The sequence below is a fragment of the Somniosus microcephalus genome, chromosome 4 (genome assembly GCF_052327205.1).
Source record: "Somniosus microcephalus isolate GS21.2 chromosome 4, FLI_Smic_1.0, whole genome shotgun sequence".
Lineage (NCBI taxonomy): Eukaryota > Metazoa > Chordata > Chondrichthyes > Squaliformes > Somniosidae > Somniosus > Somniosus microcephalus.
The window spans coordinates 238,372,850-238,392,509 of record NC_140990.1 but is presented as its reverse complement, the minus strand read 5'-3'; the positions used below and the strand labels follow the sequence as shown (position 1 = coordinate 238,392,509).

Sequence of the window (19,660 nt, the reverse complement as noted above, 5' to 3'; positions counted from 1 at the left end):
CTAAATCATGCATCAGGCCCCAACATTTAATCTTGTGGCACTCGCTGGTAAATAACTGGCTGCCAATCAGATACCTACCCACTACAGGAATTCTTTGGTATCCGGCACCGACCACACTGGGATGATGCCGGTTGATTAAAAATTCCGGATGCTGGAGAGGGTTATCTACCGAGGCTATTGTTAACAAACAAAAATTAAAAAAATCAAGAAATTTGTAGTATACAGTAACTGGGTACTCACCTACAGAATGTTGTGTTAAATGGATGGTGGAAGCTGCTTGATTAAGTACAGTACTGCCAGTTGAGGGTAATCCATGACTCTTTAATTACTTAACAGTAAAATAAAACTTATACAGTAAACGACTGTATAAAGTACTGTAGTTGACTGTACACTTATTCCAAGTCAGCTGGTTCATCAGGAATATCCATGCCAGCTGGGTCATCAGGATCATGCACGTCAACAGATTCTTCAGGCACTTCCACTGCTTTCCTAAACATGTCCCGGATGTCTGCTTGCTTAGTGGACTCTTGCCTTTTTTGTAGAAAGGTGGAATGCAGAATATGGAGTTGCATAACTTCTTGGGCAGAATAGCAAGGCTGCCTTTCAGCAAATTGGAGGATTAAAGCAAATCCTTCTGCAGCTTTAGCCCAAGAAATCTTCTCTTCAGAAATCTCATCCTCTTCACTTTCCATCTCACTTTCTTTTTCTTTCTTTGGATTCAAAACTGTCTAAATTATTTCATCATCACTTAGCATATGCACAACAGCAACTTCTCTATCTGCATCAACCCACTGCTCAATATCACTTTCACTGAGGTTACATAGAGGGTTTGCTGGGCCTACATTTTTCACCATGTCAGCCATTTCCATTATTGTGCTCTTCTTGGGACGAACATTAAACCCATGAAATTCCTCCTCTGAAGAAGAACCTTCAGCAAATATTACAGAGGCCACAATTTGAGCCAGGCTTGTCTCAAAGGGTGACCTTTCACCAAGTTCCAGGAACATGCAACATTAAAGATGGCATCTTTAAGATTGTATTCCTTCTGAAATGCGTGAATATTGTCATCTTGGTTTATCAGTTTACGTAGGAAGTCTTTCTTGTAATGACACTTGAGATTTTGGATAACACCCTAGTCCATGGGTTGTATGAGAGAAGTTACATTTGGTGGCAAATAAATGGTGAAAATATTTCCTGAAACCAACTCGGATTCATGCAGATGGGCTCTACAATTATCAAGCAATAAAATGCATTTGCTATCTTCAGGTTTCCCTATTTTACGGAAATGTTCCCTCACAGATGGAACAAAAATATGATGGAACCAATACGAAAAGATTTCCTTTATCCATCCAAGCATTTCTTTGAGCTTTGTACTCAACAGGTAAGTGCCTCACATTTTTAAATGCACCGGGATTGTTATACTTCCTAATAACAAGAAGTTTAACCCGGTGTTAGCACGGTTACACGATCTTTATTTTTCTTGTAACCTGAAGCATTAGCCTCACTAGCCCCAGCAAGTGTTGATTCTGGCAAAAACCTCCATAATAATCCAGTTTCATCGGCATTGTATATCTGTGCTGGTGATAAATCATGTTGCTGCACAATCCGATTGAAATAATCGCAGTATTCTTCTGTGGTGTCGTGATCAGCTGATTTCTTCTCCCCAGAAATATTGAGTCGTTGTATCCCATGCCGTAACTTGAAGCACGTTAGCCATCCCTCGGAGAGAGCACACTTGTCAGTGAGCTCCAGCTTTGCGTAGAAATCCTTCGCTTTCTCGATTAGCATGTATCCGGAAAGTGGAACACCCTCTGAACGCTTAAGAGAAAACCACTCATAAAGCACGGTATCCAGCTCTTCAAGCTTAGGCTTACAAAGCGTATGCCGTTTCTCTACACCCTTAGATGTCTCCAAGCTTGAATAAAACTTGAGCAACTTATCCTTCTGCGATTTGATGTTGTAGATTGTTGATTAACCGTTTTTGAATTCATTCATAATGTTGATGTGCTTCTCTCCCCTTTCTAGTCGTTGGCATATCTCGATGTTCTGTTTTAAAGTTAACATCATTCTCTTCCTTTTGCTTGGACCAACTTTTGGAATTCCATAATGCTAGATGGGGGAGATAATTCACGATAAAGATGGAGAGAAACACAGAAAAATGGCGGATCGGAAGAGACTACCGGCAGCGCGGGGGACACACAGAAAAATGGCGGAGCGGAAGAAACTACCAGCAGCGTGGGAGAGTCGGACTCCTGTTATTGAGGTGTTTGGACTTCCGACAGCGCCAAGAAGCCGAGTAGTGGCAGTTTGGAGAACTACCCCCACTGACTAACTCGGCCACTGCGGGAGACTCGGACTCGGCAACACTTCCAGTTATTGAGGTGTTGTTTTCGGAGTATGAATGTTGCTGGTTTATAGAGAATTCTGAATTTAGGTGCCGTTTAAACGAGAGTTTCCTGTACTACTCATTGGCAAATGTTTGGTTGCTAGAAAACAATCATTTTATTGCATTCCCATCTATCCCATGGGCTTGGACTTTATGTAGTAGCCTATTATGAGGCATTAAATCAGTGCTATTGATCCCTTTTCTAAACCTTAGCGGGTAGCTGGTCTGCACCAAGTTAAAATAGTTTGGAGAGATACCATTGGACAAATAACAAAGAAGGCTTCACTTCCGATTAAACTACTGCTATTGTGACATTCTCTGCTTATTAACGTGTAACAAATGTAATTATCAAATTTTTTGTAATCAAATGAGCATTACATATATAAGAGAAAAGTAAAAGGAAAATGTCTCCATGTTTCTGCCTCCTCTGTTCTCAGGCTCCCTTTTCCTAAACCTTTATGGATAGCTGGCCTATACTGGGTTAATATTAGTTAAGTAACGTCCTACTATAGTAAAAGATTTAGAGATAGTACACAACACAAAGATTTTTTTTTTAGTTCTCATCTGGTTTTGACAGCACAATGGAAATTTGCTAATGACAGTCACACCCACTAATAAAGTTGCAATGTGTGAAAGAATTACACTCAAGACCTGCTGTACAGCAATTTGGAAGAAGGTGCCTGTCAATTAAACCAATGTCACACCCTCTAAGGGTAAAAGCCTTGTGTGTTGTGTCTCTGATTGATGAGCACAATTTGTATTTAGGTATTTGGCATGCACCAACAGGAAAAAGGTGCAGGTTTTTAAGCATTCAAAATATTGTAGTACAGCACTGGAGTTAAAACAAAAATGTTGGTAAGTGAAGCATGTTCCATAAGTCTAAATAAATAAGAATCACTACGATGCACTACAGGTTAAAATTATAAAAGGCCTTCTTGATCCTATCATGAGTTCTGAACCCACCTAATAGCTGTGAATGTAATTTAGCTTTTAAAATTACTTGGTGTTTAAATATTGAGCCACTGCTAATAAACTTCTTCAATCTTTACTTTTGATCAATAGATTTCATTCAGCAAAAATTTGTTCTGTATTCAGAATGTGTTCTGTTTTCAGTGATTTAATTTGATTTTGATTACATATAAAATATATAATACACAGCAGCAGTAAGTGTAGTCAATAGCAGCACAAATGCCAAAAGAATCAGCTTGTTTGAAAAGGTTTGTTTTGGTTTGAAGATGCTTTCCAAATAGTCATTAAACATTTAAGCGAATAAATCTGCAGAATATGTTCCTGACATTGGCACTGGTTCTGTGGTATTTCTCTGATCAGATGGAAGGACTGTGTGTTATGCATAGTGCATTCATGCATAAACAATATCATTTTCATAAATTAAAACCTCCCCTGCAGAAGCAACATCTGTGCCTGCCTGGGTTTGAATAAAAGATGGTGGCATGTGAGTTGCCCCTCAACTGACTGAAAGAATCCTTATGCTTTGAAATCTAGGCATAACCAAGGGTCATTTATCCACTTATGTGCCAGGGCTTCTTAAATTAGCCTTTTATATTATGCTAGAGATTTATATTGTTGGTGAAAAATACTGAAACAGTACAAATATATTTAAATCTGTTTTGATTCCTATCATTTATATGTTTACTTACAGTGTTTTGTGTAATGAATAAATTATTTTGAATTGTTTCTGCCCTAGCTACTTTTAAAACCTGTTTTTACTAATTACTTTTTAAACATAACACTTCAGTTTAGATAGCTTTAAAAAGTATGCTAATACTAATTGTGGCTAACTCCTGTCTTTGTTCTCTTATGCTTAGGTGTTTGTGAGTCTGCCAATAGACACGAGGGAATAGAAATGGAACAGGTCCAACTGCAGCTGAATGAATTTGCGTTGCTGCAGTGCATGTACTCGGCTAGCAATGAACTGTTTGTCTATGATGTGACGGTGCTTTCATCAATTTGTAAATGGGGAAGCTGATATTTTCCCTAGAAACTTGAGTTTTACAGTAAAGCTTGCTCTAAAGGGGGAGAGTGTTAATACTAACTTACCTCTATGTATGGACTGCCCCTATCTTTTAGGTTACCCTAACAGTTCACCAGTTGAGTCTGTTAGGCATGGGAAGCTTACTTGAGGGAAGCATCAAGAACTAAATAAAAAATCCAAAAAAAAATGACCACGCTTGTAAAAGGTGAACTCTATATACAGAATAAATTGTAGTGGTTGCAGGATCATATCCTTAAATACACCATAATAGACACAGATGCTTATAATGAGAACAGAAAGACCGCTGAGGGGCAAGAAAGTGAGAATGCTGCCAAGTACATATTCTCTAGACACCTAATTCAGAGCCATGACATATATGGCAAAGACAAATGGTGAAACATTTTGGACTGGACAAGATAGTTGTCCCTCACTGGATTATGCCTTCCAGGAAAACCAGATTGCATCTGTATGGAAGGTCAGAAACAAGACTGAAAAATTTTGGTTTTGGACGAGGTAGAGACATTTAAAATTTGGACACAAAAAAATCCTGAGAAAACAAAAGCAGGTACAGCAGTTCAGAGCAGCCATTTAGCTAATGTGTTTACAACACATTAAATATTCTTTCACCGAATCAACTTCATTATTTACGAGAAGTCATACATTACAAATTAAGCCTAGGATATAGTAATGATGTTTTTCCAAATTTATCTATTGGACAGTCTTCATTTCTCCTATATTCTTTTTCATACAAACCCTAAAGATTACATTTCAGGGATGCCATCACTAACATTATCTTTTTTTTTAAAGAATGAGATCCATACTTGCATATTTCAATACTTTTAACTAATCAGTAAAAATGACAGAGGCACACTCTAAACCTTACCAAGCTCACTGTTTTCCCTATAGCATCACTGGAGATATGATATTCCATGGTTTTTTTTAAACAAAAAGCTCATGGATATTAATGATGTTGAGATTCCAATATTTTCATTTGTTGTTATTTGTTGAAATAAACACAACCTGTGAACTCAAATTTACAGAGAAAGTGGCAAACTTAATAGTTCTTGACCTACCTTTTTATTGTTTTGAACAAAATATGATAAAAGTACTTCTTTAGTTAGGACTGCTACTCCAATCAAAAAAAAATTGAAAATTTTCAGTGTCTAGATCTGCACATATTTTGATTTGGTTCTTGGAAAGCACTATGGGAAGGAAGGCTTTCGCAAGACACTGACTTGCTTCAAGGTTTCCCAACCATCTTTTTGAGATAGGATGATATAGTTTGGTACCTTAGAGTGTTATTCTTTTTATACATAATGTAGAGCTAATTATCCAAAACCACTTACTGATTTAGAAGTGTTAACTCTGTATTAAAAAAAAAACCTATATTCTATAATCTAAGCTATTTACTTTTAAGAGAAAAATGTTAAACAGAAATTCAAGTTGTCCACAAATCCTCAGCAATATTAGAAATGGGAGGAGTAAAGTTCAAAACTTAGCTTCTTGCAGAATAAACTTCAGAACTGCAATTGTTGCCCTTACACCATGAGAATTAGTTACCTTCTCTGCACTTTGAAAGTTTAGCTACTACAAATGTTTTTGCCATTGCTTTGGAACAAGTGAAGAAGTCAACATTAGAGACCTTACTTTAAAATTATTTGGATGAATTGCATTGTATGCATGCATCATTGTTTAAATTGGTTTATACTGTTATTTTGCACTCAAAGTATTATTTTATGGCTACAGGAGACTGCACTTGTGCAAAATTTCTCTTTGATACTGCAAGGACTTTTCAGTAACTAGCATAAACCATCGGCAAGTATTTTGTTTTCAAAACTTGAGGAAATGAACTTTGATCCTCACAGCTGCAGTGGTGGTGGAGAAAATATCATGGATAAGGGCAAATGTTATCAATTCCTAGTGACTCAGGACTGTCAGCATATCCTAGTTTTAGTGTGGAAGGGCAAAGTTCTCTCAAAGGAACAAGTCACTTCTCAAAGAAAGGAGGCAATTGGATGTGCAAATTGAATACCGTGGGCAGTATAATATGTATGATAAAATATTCTTAAGAAAAGGAGTAATTCAATCTTTTATATCATATAAAAGTCTAAGAAGTTAAGATGTTTTGTTACTCTTAAGACCTGATCTACAAGATGAAAATGAATCAGACCATGGAAGTAAATGTTTGTTGTAATCAGCTTTTATTCTACAAATAATAAATTTTGCACCTTTCATGAGCTATCAAAATAAAACAATAATCCCATAGGAATTACATACACTAAGAAAAATCACATTTAATGAAAATGCAACATTTGACAAAGATGAGATTACTATTTCAATAAAAGACTGGATGAACGTGATCTCAATTCCCAATGCGTTGTAGCATTACATCATAAAATACAGGATTACAAACAAAATTACAGTACCAATTTATTTCAGTTGAACCAGCATTACACTTTAAACAGCACTTCATCTGGACTGCATTGTACATGCAATATCTATTGTTCTAATTACGGAATAAATGTGAGATTTTTAGCTACTGCACTAATTAACTAATATATAGCCCAACATTAATAAGCCTGGTTATAGCTGTAGCTTTTAACTCTCAGATATGATAAGACGCCGTGTATGTGTGCGCGTGTGTGTATATCTACGTGTGCATCATGTGAAGTCAATTAGTTGATACATGGAACAAACAATTCCTTCGCTGGTTTTAGAGTCAAATTAACCTCGCTGTTCTGATAATGTTTGATGGGAATGGTTTAAAGGAACGAAATACAGTGCAAATGATGTGATAGTCAAGCAACCGTTTTAAGAAACTGAAAATTGGTATTTGATAACATTATATACACATTTGTGCAACTACTATATCCCTTTGATATGATTTACGAAAGGTATGTCTTTTTAATTTTGTTTGCGATTTGCATCCTGTTAGTTTCGTAGGTAAGGTTCTAAGACTGAAGCGGGAAAACAATTTGTCAGGATTGTGCAACCTTGCGTGATTTTATAGGTAGGAAGTGCTAAGGCAGCGGAATATTATTCTAAGCACTTTTCTGCTGGTTAAAAATTAAATTACTTTTGTATAAATTATAGATAATCCGACTTTTGATATAAAAACAGTGATGGAGCTGCATGGTTAAAATAGGAAATCGACCTTATAAAAATTCATTAAAAATTCTGTACAAAATCACAACAAAATAATTCAGCATGGGAAAGGTAACAGTAGTAAAATGTTGGTTGAAAAATATATTTTTAAATTGGCCCATTATTAGTTTAAAAATTGCATAGATTCCTAATTATTGCTTGTGATTTTGTCATGTGGATCAGTAATTACCATTATCTGAATAGGCGCTACATCGACTTTCATATGTAGCCCACAAAGAGAAGCGCTAGTAGAATATTGTAAAGAAGATGAACAGGAAGTCTTTTCATTCCCATTTCTCCTAAAGGCAGTAACAATAATAAATACAAGTACTAATTTAAGCGTGAAACATTTGCACTCCGCAGCAAGTGATACCAATGTGCTGCCGTGTGTAAACAAGCTATTCAAGAAGTACATTTAATTCGTTCCGTTTACAATACATTGTTGCTGGCTTCCATGTTAATCGTGGAAGATGGCATTAAGCTGGGCACTCATAACTCGCTCGTGGTGCGAGTGGGCGTCGTATGGCATAATGTTGTCTATAGGGATTTCACACCGAGGGGTAGTGGTAGAAAACATGGAGCTGTGTCCTTGGGGTCCGGCCAGCGTGGCTGCAGGGTAGTGCATGGTGAAGGTATAGTTCTTGTCAAACTCTTGAGAAGGCTCGTGTTTGAAAGAGAAATTCCCATTGATGCTTAAAGGTGGGCTTAACGGCCCGTCGAAGGACGGGCTAGTGCATTCGGTGAGAGTGCTTTCAAAAAAAGGTTCCAGGGCCCCTGCATAACTGTGCGGCTTGACGTGAAATATGTGGGAACTGTCCATAGTACCGTAGGGTGGGCTCGGAAGACCAGGGGACTGGTAGGTGTATGGGTGAACGGAGAAGGAAGCACTGGCCGTTTGCATATGTGGCATGTCCTGGTTCTGCTCTGGGAGGAAAGTTCGAGGGTTTAACTGAAGGCAGCCAGCTACTAGATTAGTGGTGGGCTGGGATAAGCCTTTGCAGAGCGTCTGCACGAATGACACGAGATCTGGGCTCTTTCCAGAACGCAGAATCTCCGATAAAGCCCAGATATAGTTCTTAGCCAGTCTCAGAGTCTCGATCTTGGAGAGTTTTTGGGTTTTCGAGTAACAGGGCACTACTTTCCGCAGACTATCCAGTGCTGCATTCAATCCGTGCATGCGGTTTCTCTCTCTGGCGTTAGCTTTCATTCTCCTCATTTTAAACCTTTCCTGTCTAGCTTTAGTCATTTTCTTTTTCTTGGGCCCCCGTCGTTTAGGTTTCTGATCTTCATCCTCGTCCACTTCATCCTCATCATCGTCATCATCATCTTCATCATCATCATCATCCTCATCATCATCATCATCGTCCTCTCCCATTTTATCAAGTTCTTCCCCGTCTTCTTTGAACGAGAGACTCATGGCTTCGTTTTCATCGTCTTTTTTGTCGGCTTCATGCTCATCCTGGGAACTGAGACAGTCATCCGTCCAGCTGGGATTGCTCTGTGTTTCTGGCATCATGTTTTCTGTATACGATTTTGTCATCGTCAAGATCCTAATTAATTAAAACACACAAAAAGTACATTCTTCAGCAGAATTAAAACTTGAGACCACCAAGTACAGCGGTAGGATTGAATGTAGTTTGTAAATTCGGCATTGTCTTTTAAAACTCAACTAAGTTATAAAGTTTTTCTCTCTCTCTAAAGTAAAACCTTAGAGTCATTTATCGTATGCATTGCAATTCTAAAAGTAAAATGGGCGGTGTAAACATGAAATGTCAGAGTGGCACAGATGTCAAAATGTACATAAATATGAAACGACAATACATTTTACAAAACCCTGGGTGAGGACAATAGTAACTTCAAATGCACTTAATAAATGAAACAGGACGTGTAAAAGGCACCGCCGGGTCGCTCCAACATCTGTCCTTGTCTCGTTGATAAATGACATGTCCCGCAGAATGTCAATACAGAAAATACGAAGGAACTCGTAAAAAAAAAATCACGAATTCATATAAACAGGAATGGGCTGTATGCACTGCACTATTTCAACCTTTTCGTTTTCTATGTTACTACAATTAAAATAATCCATGCCAGAAGTAATCTACCTTAATGATTCTGTAATGAAGAATCCTGAGTGTAAATGACATGTACACTTGGCCACTGAAAATAAACCTCGAAGTGAGAGTATTGCATAGTTTCGAGGCAGGGTGCACAGTATTGATTTTCCCTGTTCCGCGCACCGTGATATGAACATGAATACAATCCCATCTACTGTTATATAAATTGATGATTTTGTTGACGAGCATAAGCAGATTAGGCACAATAAAATTTGATTGACAGGTTTAATCGGTTCATGTATGTCTCAGTGCAACTGTTATTTCCAAATTCTCAGAAGTAGCGAGTCCCAGATACTTGCAAAAAAATGTTTTCAATCACAGCAAAATAAAATTGTAAGAGTTCTAAAATCATCGCAGAGATGGTGCAATATTTGTAGAGAGGGTTTGCGGCGCAAAAATAGTCTCTGGAAGCGATAATTGTGTACGCAAGCGCAGTAATCCATAGGGATCAGGTGCAAAATCGTGTCTTTAATAAACATCCCCATCCGATGGTTTTACTGGAGCAGCTTCAATGGCCAACTAAGTCCTTGTTTAAAAATGCTACAGCTGGGATACTGGTTAGTGGCGTGAAGTATCTGTACTTAGTTCGATTTGTGCACTAGCAATGCAACAATTAATTCATTACTGTTAGCCTGCGCTGCCGTCTCCTGATACTGTAACAGGTAGCATATGTTCCTATCTTTCACGCCACTCTTCTTCACGTTCCACCCAAATTAATAATTTATACAACAGCATGATTTGCGCAAATTGTTGCAGCATTCCATTTCAGTCCTCATTGCCCAGATACTGAAAGCAAACTACCGCTCAGCGACAAACTCGATTTGTATTTTGCCAATTGAATTAAGCTAATTGAAAGAAAAATGAAAGAAAATAAGTTAAGAGCTTTTGTTTTTGCTAAAATGAAAACATTAATTCAAACAATGTTTTTGTTGTTGGTTTTTTAAAAACAAAATGATGTGACATCTAATGCTATAACATTAACAAATACCTTTCGAAATCTAGAGTAGTCTCATAGCCTGTGCTGCCGAGTTGCAGGTCGAGGTTGTTTGCGGACTGCCGCTGGCAGCAGCCCGCGCCGTTTTATACTGGGGAAGGTGCTCAAAATGCGCCTCTGCCCCACTGCCCGTCACCCAAGGTGGCGCGCGTGCGCACTCCGGGCGCGGCGACCGAGCGCACGCCTCCGCCCTCGCGCCATATGGCTGTCGGGACGTCACGCGAACGACTGCGTCACGTGAGCCGCTATTTGTATTCCGGCGGCGCGTGCGGCTCCCCATTGCCTTTTGTGGCCATCTGTCGCCAGCAAGAGGCTCTGTGGACCTGCTCACCCGCAGGAAACGGGCAGCCTCTCGCACCCATTCCAACTTTCTATCCCTCCCAAAGATATAAATAGAAATGAATGGAGACGGGCCACAAACGGCTTTTAAGCCCACATTGCACCGCCTGGAATACCGCTTTTTTTTTAGTTACCGCCCGCAGTTTTTTTTTGTTGGATGCAAATTATTTTCAAAATATAGCAGCTGATGTATTTAAAGATCAATCAACTTGCAATTAAAATAGTTTAGAATTAAAAGGTGAACTCGGTGTCCACAGTTCTTGCTTTTCGCGATGTAAACCCAGACGCTCGCAAATCTGTTGGCCCCAGAGTTTGAAATACAGGTCCTCCCCATGAAAGAAAGTGCATTTATTTTATATTTATTATTCTAAAGAAAACAACACACACAAAAAAAGTTTCGTTCGAACGAGGATTGCGATAGTTGGTTTGGAAAAGATAAATGAAGCGATCGGGGAGACATTGCTGTAATAAAGTTTTTGGCTTTCGCCCTAATGAGACGCTTTTTTTCCGGCACGCGAGTCGCACGCACGCAAACAAAAGCCTTTTCACGGCTGGGCAAACAGATCTAACGTCCAAATATGCTCACTTCTGCTGAGATTTTAAATAATAATACAAAGGTCGCCAAACTGACCGTTAGAGGAAAAAATGTGAAAAGGCACACTAAGCGATAGGAACAAAATGTAATTGATTATTTTGACATTATTATTCTAAGTGCCAACTGTACGCTGCAATCAGCATCCAAAAAAGCGGTTATGTTTTGTTTCCTAATTGGAAATAATTTAATTCAAAGAATTAGGCTAAATATACTATTTGTGCTGACAATTAGAAACTTGTTTGGGTTGATGCGGTGCGTATTTTGTCCTGGTAAATGATCAAACGACATAAACGCGGCAATGTGTTTGTACAACGTGCTGGTCGCTCTTTTTCTAAAGCGAACATTTGTACGAAGGTGAATTTGGTGGCTGTTTGCTATTGTTTCGCATTATTGTGTGGGTTTGCAATCGGACAGGAGTGCATGGTGTGCCAACAGTCTTGTTTGTATTTTTAGACATGAAACGCAGCTAATGGCCCCAAGCCGTGTTTTTTATGTTTGCTCTATGTTAATAAAAATGAGAAATGCAGATTTCATATTAACTTTCCTCTTTCTATGCGTCATCGCCTGTTTCACTTGGAACAGATACGAATAATATTAAAGATCCAATTCAGTTGTCCACGGTGCAAAATCCATCCGATTTAAATCTCTTGGGCACGCGGCATTATCTTAATTAAGATAATTGATTCATATTGCACCTGCGAGAACGAAAAATAGAATTTATCAAAAAATGCTGTAAGCTATCGTGGACCAGAAAAATTGGCCCCAATTAAGAGCATTATCTCAGCAATTTAAGCCATTATTTTACTGCGTTTATGTTCCTCAGAGGTTGTGTCGTTTGTTTGGAAATGTGTGCAGATTATATTTTCAAATCAAATGTTGTATTTTAATCTTATTTTTTCTTGTGTAATTTAATTTCCGAATTTTCTGGGCAGCCTCTCGTAATTCGCGCGCGCACTTGCAACACAGATATTTTGTTCCGATGTTTTAGTATTACAAGCATCCAGCCATCAAAGTAAACGAAATCATTAGTACACACATTTTAATCGGACTGAAAAAAACTCATTTTAAGGTTTGGAGTGCATTTGCCTGTTTTAATATCGGTGCAGGTGTTTTGTTTTAATAGCAATTAACTATTTATATTTAAAGTGTGTTTACGATTACACTATACAAAGACTAGAAGTTCCAGGCGAAAATCAGCACTTCTATGCTGCTGGGTTTTGCATAACCTGGTAACCGCTAAGTGTTTTCACCGGATAAAACGCATCGTAAGCAGTACTAATCCTTTCCATTTCATAAAGATATCGGGAAGGATGTTCTGTGCCGACAACAGAAATGAGGAAATATTTCTTAGTATCGTGTCATTTCTTAGTATTTAATGTTGCAATGGCCTTGTGCTGAACTGGACACACACGCACAGACACACACAGAGACACACAGATACACACACACACAGACACATAGACACACACAGATACACAGACACACAGATGCACAGGCACAGACACACACAGAGATACACACACGCAGACACACACATAGGTACATAAACACACAGAGACACACAGTGATAAACACACACACAGAGACACGCACACAGATACACACACACACACACAGGTACATAAACACACACAGACCCAGACACCACACACACACACACACACAGAGGTACATAAACACACAGGCACATACATAGACACACAGACACAAGCACTTAGACACGACACATGCACTCAGACACGACACACAGAGACACAGGCAGAGACATGACACATACACAGACAGACAGACGGGTTCGAACTGCAGCACCATAAACAGCTCCTGGTGTCCAGAGACAGGAGGCGATCAGCACGTGACAAATTCCCTGTAACTTTAGAAGTTGGCGATATTTAAGCCTAGCACCTGGCAGTAGATTTACCACCCGATCGTGATTTAATATGAACCTGTTTTGTACTACTGTAATTTAGTTTCAATTGGAAAATGCAATCAATGGTCAGAGAAAAAGACAAGATGCAATAACAAAATGGATACTCTGAAAAGTACACGATGACGCATCTGGTGCCCGACATTTAGGATTAGGCTTTAGAGTACAGAGCAGAGGGATTTAGGCAGTGATGTGGCTCAGCAATCTTCATCATCATAATATATAGATAGATATAATATGTATTTCGGTCTTGTTTGTTATTTGCTTTTTTATCTAAATAGTGTGTAAACTCTGTGTTATAGTGGCTTAAATATTCAGAAAACATTTAAATATTTTTATCTAGTTAAAACAACAAAAATAGAATACAATTTAACGATCGTCGTCCGACGTATCTTTACAGTTGAATAGGCATTTTTATGAAACGAGTGAAACTAAGCCATTTTACTGCACCCTTCTCTACTAATTGCTTATGCAAAAATGCAGATTTGTATTAATTAATTACTCTGGTGATTACTTCTTTGGTATTTTTGTGCAATAAATCATGCTGGAATAGAGAAGCAGACATGGGATTTTTTGGCACATCATTCAACGAAAACCCAACTGAGGCGGCACTGAGCGGCATCGACGTTTTTATGAAAGCCCAGGCTAAGAGTACTTTTCACTGCAGGTGTAGACACCTGCTGCAGACACCTGTCACTGTGCAACTTTCTTCCTTTGCAGGGCAGAAAAGATCCAAATTTCTCACTGGGACTATTGTGAAAAATGAACCCTCTGGAGCCCAAAATGACAGGAGCAAGCGAAAATAAGACTACATGTAATTTAAGCCAGATCTACGTGGGCTAACACGCTTAAATCAATGTCTAGTTATCCTCTTGTGCTCAAAGCCATTGTTGTAAGAGCGCTTTCGTGCTGCCATTTTATAACAATTTCAGAAGATAACTAATACATTTTAAAGAAACCATAAACTTGAAATCCTGGCCAACGAAGGCACCCAAATGCACGGAGAAGGGACATCCCTAAATCATAAAACATTGATCTTTTTCCAAATATGTTAAAATTGCAAATCAGAATCATTGTATTCATCGCTTTAATACCCCTAAAGCCTTCTTCAAATGAATAAATCACACGTGTCGCTATATAAGCATATTCGCTTTCCAAAATACATGGACTCGTTGTGAAGTTTATACTGATTGCAGTGCTGACATGATTCCTTTTTTTAGATTTTCTTTTCTTCATGAAACTGCAAGAAAATGTCCTGGAGGAAAACGAAAAAGAAACATCACAAATTCTATGTACATTCCGTCTTAAGGCTGCATTTAAACTGCAGTTTCCTGTCTTGAGCTAATAATTACAGTTTAGACTCTCGTCAGGCAGAGTCCTCTTCCCATTGCTTAGCTACTGCTTGGCTTGAACTTTAACTGGATATAGGCATGGGCACAGCTGTCTCCCAAATATTAGAAACTTAAATGTTTTGTAGAGCGGAGGCAAGAGAATTCTTGTTCTATGGCGCGGTAGAATTATAAAGTGGTCGGGGGAGTTTTTGATTGCGTTCCATGCCATATCAAACCCGACGAATGTGAGGTTATGTACCTCCAGGATGTCTCCACTTCACTCACCAGGACTTAAACTAATATAGTTTTACAACATGTGAAGCTCTGTACTAACACTGAATGCCAGTGTAAATCCAGAGTCAGGGGAGACCTGACTCGGGATTGAAGTGGAATGAAACCCTCTGAAGCGAATGGTCTCACATTGCTTCGGTTTGACAGGGCAAAGGGCGCAAATCCAGTGCAGTGTCAAACCTGGTTTTCAAAGTGCTCTGTGGTCCACTGTAGGCCTACTTCAGCTTAATTTAAACGTTTTAAGAGCAGCGATTCGCTCCCCCTCTCTAATCATTTACATTTCTCAATGTTGGAGGAGAGATATCCCCACGCTTGTGTCCAGAGGTGCCCAGAGCTCTTTCCTAAACGGGACAATTAACGTTTCAGCCAGGTAGGAACAATGTAAACAGGGTTATGTGCGGCTGGAACCCGAAATGTAGCTATCCCTCTCAGACAGGTAGCTGCAGTGTAAATGCAGTCTTAGAGGAACAGCATCCATCCGTCGCCGGAGCTGTTACAGCAGAAATGCGTTTAATAGCAAACTACAGAAGATTAGTATTGTCTTTTTTAATGTTTTTTCCATGAAGTGATTTGTCACTGAAAGCTGTTTTCGAGACAAACAATAATCTGAGAGAGTGTAATAAGCACATATATAAAACGGCCTCTTCACTACAGATTAACCCGGCATTACTGCGGCTACACTTTCCTTTAAAAACAGGTTTCGCTAAATAACTAATGCTTTGCTTTTCGACTTAGCAAGTACCGAGAATACCATTGAAATTGCTTTAAGAACATATGGCAAGCTACATTGACACCGCACGTATATGTTTTACTTTCGTACTTTCAATAAAGAGGCTTCGATTCGTAGAGAGTACATAAAATTCGTTACGGCAAATAACGTTTTAAAATGTGTTACATTTTCTAAATGCAACGATGCGCTACTATTCGACGGAAGAAATATTGATACAAAAACATAACAAATATCTTATAACACGGCACGAGTTAATCCGAGGAATGGCAATGGAAGCAGTGAAGGACTGCTGCAATTGCATTGCGTCACCTAGTGGCCTCATGAATCCGGTGCATAAACTGAACTAAACGCCATCCAGTGGTGAACTTTTGGAGATTATAGGTGGCACTCGAAAGCCCGTGCCTTTTAGGCTACCGCTAAAAACGTTAATCATTCAAAGAAGGCTTCAATCGTTTATGAGCTGTCACTCTCCCCTGATCTGAGTACCCCATAACAAAAAAATCAGCATTAAATTCATGAGAGTAGCTTGACTCTAAAGGCTACCTCTTTCACCAGTGAGTTATTGAGCTAGTATAACTCAGTGACCCCATATTTGAGATTTGTCAATCATCTCCTTTACCACAGGCTCTCAGTGCACCGTGATATGAGAGATGTAAGGCACTATGAGGGAGAGAATTATTTCCAGTCACAATCTTACCATGACATACAATAATTTGTAAACACCGAAGTTGCAATATCATTATTTTATTTGACATAACAGATCAAAACACCTATTGTGGAAACATGCTAAAATAATCCCATAAAATACTTTCAGGAATGAGACAATAAAATGCAAAATAACGGATGATAACATATATAATCATCAGTAGCAGCTGCAGTAGCAGCAGCTAACGGACAAAATCCTGGATGCCAAGTTTAGCCCTGTGATAGGATTAGAACATGGATCAATGTGCATCCATTTAATTCTGTATTTGTTTTGTATGTGCGTGTTGTTTGGGTGGTAGGAACTAGGGAGCGCAACACCAGAATAAAGCTGAAAGCAACTGTAAATTAGACAGTGAAACTGACTCTGATGTTCCTCAAAGCACAAAAGACCATAGTATTTCTACTTAGATGCTAAGTGACAAGCCCAAAGCCTTTTCATGGTACAGTGCATGCTGCAGTCGATGATGGCAATCTTTGTATTTAAACTTCTGCATATGAGGGATAGAGCTCCAGGCACCAAAGCTGATGGAGGGCATATTCTACAGGCAGAAGTGATCTGTAATGCTTTGCCATTGATGTTCCTTATGGATTTTTGTATTGATGCAGGACAGTAAGGTGCAATTGCAGTAGCTCGGCTTTTCCAGGCATCAATGGAAACATGTATCTTAAATGCTTACAAATGTTGTGGAGCTGTTCTGGCTGCTATATCACATTGACAGCTATAATTGTATAATGTAATAGCAGATGGATTTTAGAATAGAGGCAACCTCACCCAAACAAATAGTTTTGGATTTTATTAAATCCATGAGAAAGGGATGGATTTTCTTTGCCTCTTGCCAACCATGGCTACAATATTCCATCACTGGGTGGGTATAGACTTGTGCTTCCATGGTAAGAAGCAAATCTAAAGAGAACTTAACATAAGAACATAAGAAATAGGAGCAGGAGTAGGCCATTCGGCCCCTCAAGCCTGCTCCACGATTCAATCTTCTATCTCAACTCCACTTTCCTGTACTATCCCCAATATCCTTTGGTTCCTTTCATATCCAAAAATCTATCGATCTCTGTCTTGAATATACTCAACTACTGAACTTCCACAGCTCCCTGGGGTAGAGAATTCCAAAGATTCACCGCTCTTTGAGTAAAGAAATTTCTCCTTATCTCAGTCCTAAATGGCCGACCCCTTATTCTGAGACTGTGACCCCTGGTTCTAGACTCCCCAGCCAGGGAAAACATCCTCCCAGCATCTACCCTGTCAAGCCCTCCAAGAATTTTACATGTTTCAATGAGATCACCTCTCATTCTTCTAAACTCTAGGGAATATAAGCCTAGTCTACTCAATCTCTCATAGGACAAACCCCTCATCCCAGGAATCAGTCTAGTGAACCTTCGTTGCACTCCCTCTATATCCTTCCTTAGGTAAGGAGACCAAAACTGTACACAGTACTCCAGGTGTGGTCTCACCAAGTCCCTATATAGTTGCAGTAAGACCCCTTTACTCTTATACTCCAATCCCTTTGTAATAAAGGCTAACATACTACAGGAAATTCTTTGGTATCCGGCACCTACGGGACCGGGATGGTGCCGGTTGATTAAAAATTCTGGATAACGGAGAGGTATACCTACCAAGGTACGAGAGCCCCGTTACACCGCACACCGGTTACATGGCCACAGATCCAGGAGTCCCTGTTACACGGCCACAGGTGCAGGAACCCCAGTTACATGGCCACAGATCCAGGAGTCCCTGTTACACGGCCACAGGTGCAGGAACCCCGGTTACACGGCCACAGAACCAGGAGTCCCTGTTACACGGCCACAGGTGCAGGAACCCCGGTTACACTGCCACAGATCCAGGAGTCCCTGTTACACGGCCACAGGTGCAGAAGCCCCAGTTACACGGCCACAGATCCAGGAGTCCCTGTTACACTACCACAGGTGCAGAAACCCCAGTTACACGGCCACAGATCCAGGAGACCCTGTTACATGGCCACAGGTGCGGGAACCCCGGTTACACTGCCACAGATCCAGGAGTCCCTGTTACACGGCCACAGGTGCAGGAACCCCAGTTACACGGCCACAGATCCAGGAGTCCCTGCTACACTACCACGGGTGCAGGAACCCCAGTTACACGGCCACAGATCCAGGAGTCCCTGTTACATGGCCACAGGTACGGGAACCCCGGTTATATGGCCACTAATATACAGTAAAACTTACCTGAACCTACTCCTGAATTTTGCCGGTTAATAGAGATTTCCAGATATTTAGGTGCCATTTAAACGAGAGTTTCCTGTATTTCCTTTCCTAATTGCTTGCTGTACCTGCATATTAACTTTCATTGATTTGTGTACAAGGACACCCAGGTCCCTCTGAATACCAACATTTCCAAGTCTCTCACCATTTAAAAATATTCTGCTTTTCTATTTTTCCTACCAAAGTAGATAACTGCACACTTCTCCAGGTTATATTCTTGTCCACTCAGTTCACCTGTCTATACCCTTTTGCAGCCTCTTTGTATCCTCCTCACAGCTTACTTTCCCACCTAACTTTGTATCATTAGCAAACTTGGATACATTACACTTGGTCTCCTCATCTAAGTCATTGATATAGATTGTAAATAGCTGAGGCCCAAGCACTGATCCTTGTGGTACCCCAGCTGCCAACCCGAAAATGATCCGTTTATTCCTAATCTCTGTTTTCTGTCCGTTAATCAATCCTCAATCGCTAATATATTACTTGCAATCCCATGAGTGTTAAATTTGTGTATTAACCTCTTGTGTGGTACCTTATTGAATGCTTTTTGAAATCCAAATACATTACATTCACTGGTTCTCCCTTATCTACCCTGTTAGTTCAAACCTCAAAAAACTCTAACAGATTTGTCAAACACGATTTTCCTTTCATAAACCCTTGTAAATTCTGCCTAATCATATTATGATTTTCTAAGTGCTCTGTTACCATGTCCCTAATAATAGATTCTAGCATTTTCTCTACTACTGATATCAGGTTAACTGGTCTATAGTTTCCTGTTTTCTCTTTCCCTCCTTTCTTGAATAGCAAGGTTATATTTGCTAACTTCCAATCCACGGGGACCATTCTACAATCTAGGGAATTCTG

General features: G+C 39.5%; 1 protein-coding gene across 3 annotated transcripts; it reads right to left on the bottom strand.

Annotated features, from left to right (window-relative positions):
• Positions 1–329: 329 nt before the first annotated feature.
• Positions 330–10,734, bottom strand: neurod1 (neuronal differentiation 1). 3 transcript variants are annotated; one of them, XM_085985963.1, is made up of 3 exons: positions 10,626–10,732; positions 9,626–10,482; positions 330–9,073 (listed from the first exon to the last, which is right to left on the bottom strand). In XM_085985963.1, the coding sequence occupies exons 2-3, from the start codon at positions 9,772–9,774 to the stop codon at positions 7,981–7,983; spliced, it is 1,242 nt and encodes a 413-aa protein (XP_085842089.1). In that variant the 5' UTR covers positions 9,775–10,482; positions 10,626–10,732; the 3' UTR covers positions 330–7,980. The 3 variants fall into 3 exon arrangements, with proteins under 3 accessions (XP_085842089.1, XP_085842088.1, XP_085842090.1); XM_085985962.1 differs by lacking the exon at positions 10,626–10,732 and having other exon boundaries at positions 9,626–10,617; XM_085985964.1 differs by lacking the exon at positions 9,626–10,482 and having other exon boundaries at positions 331–9,073; positions 10,626–10,734.
• Between the last annotated feature and the right edge of the window lie 8,926 nt (positions 10,735–19,660).

Bases quoted from the DNA above. Each gene is read 5' to 3' on its own strand.
- neurod1 (XM_085985963.1), bottom strand. From the start codon at position 9,774: ATGTTCATATCACGGTGCGCGGAACAGGGAAAATCAATACTGTGCACC. The intron at 9,074-9,625 runs GTAGATTACTTC...TTAATTAATTAG, and splicing joins TTCATTACAGAATCATTAAG to GATCTTGACGATGACAAAAT.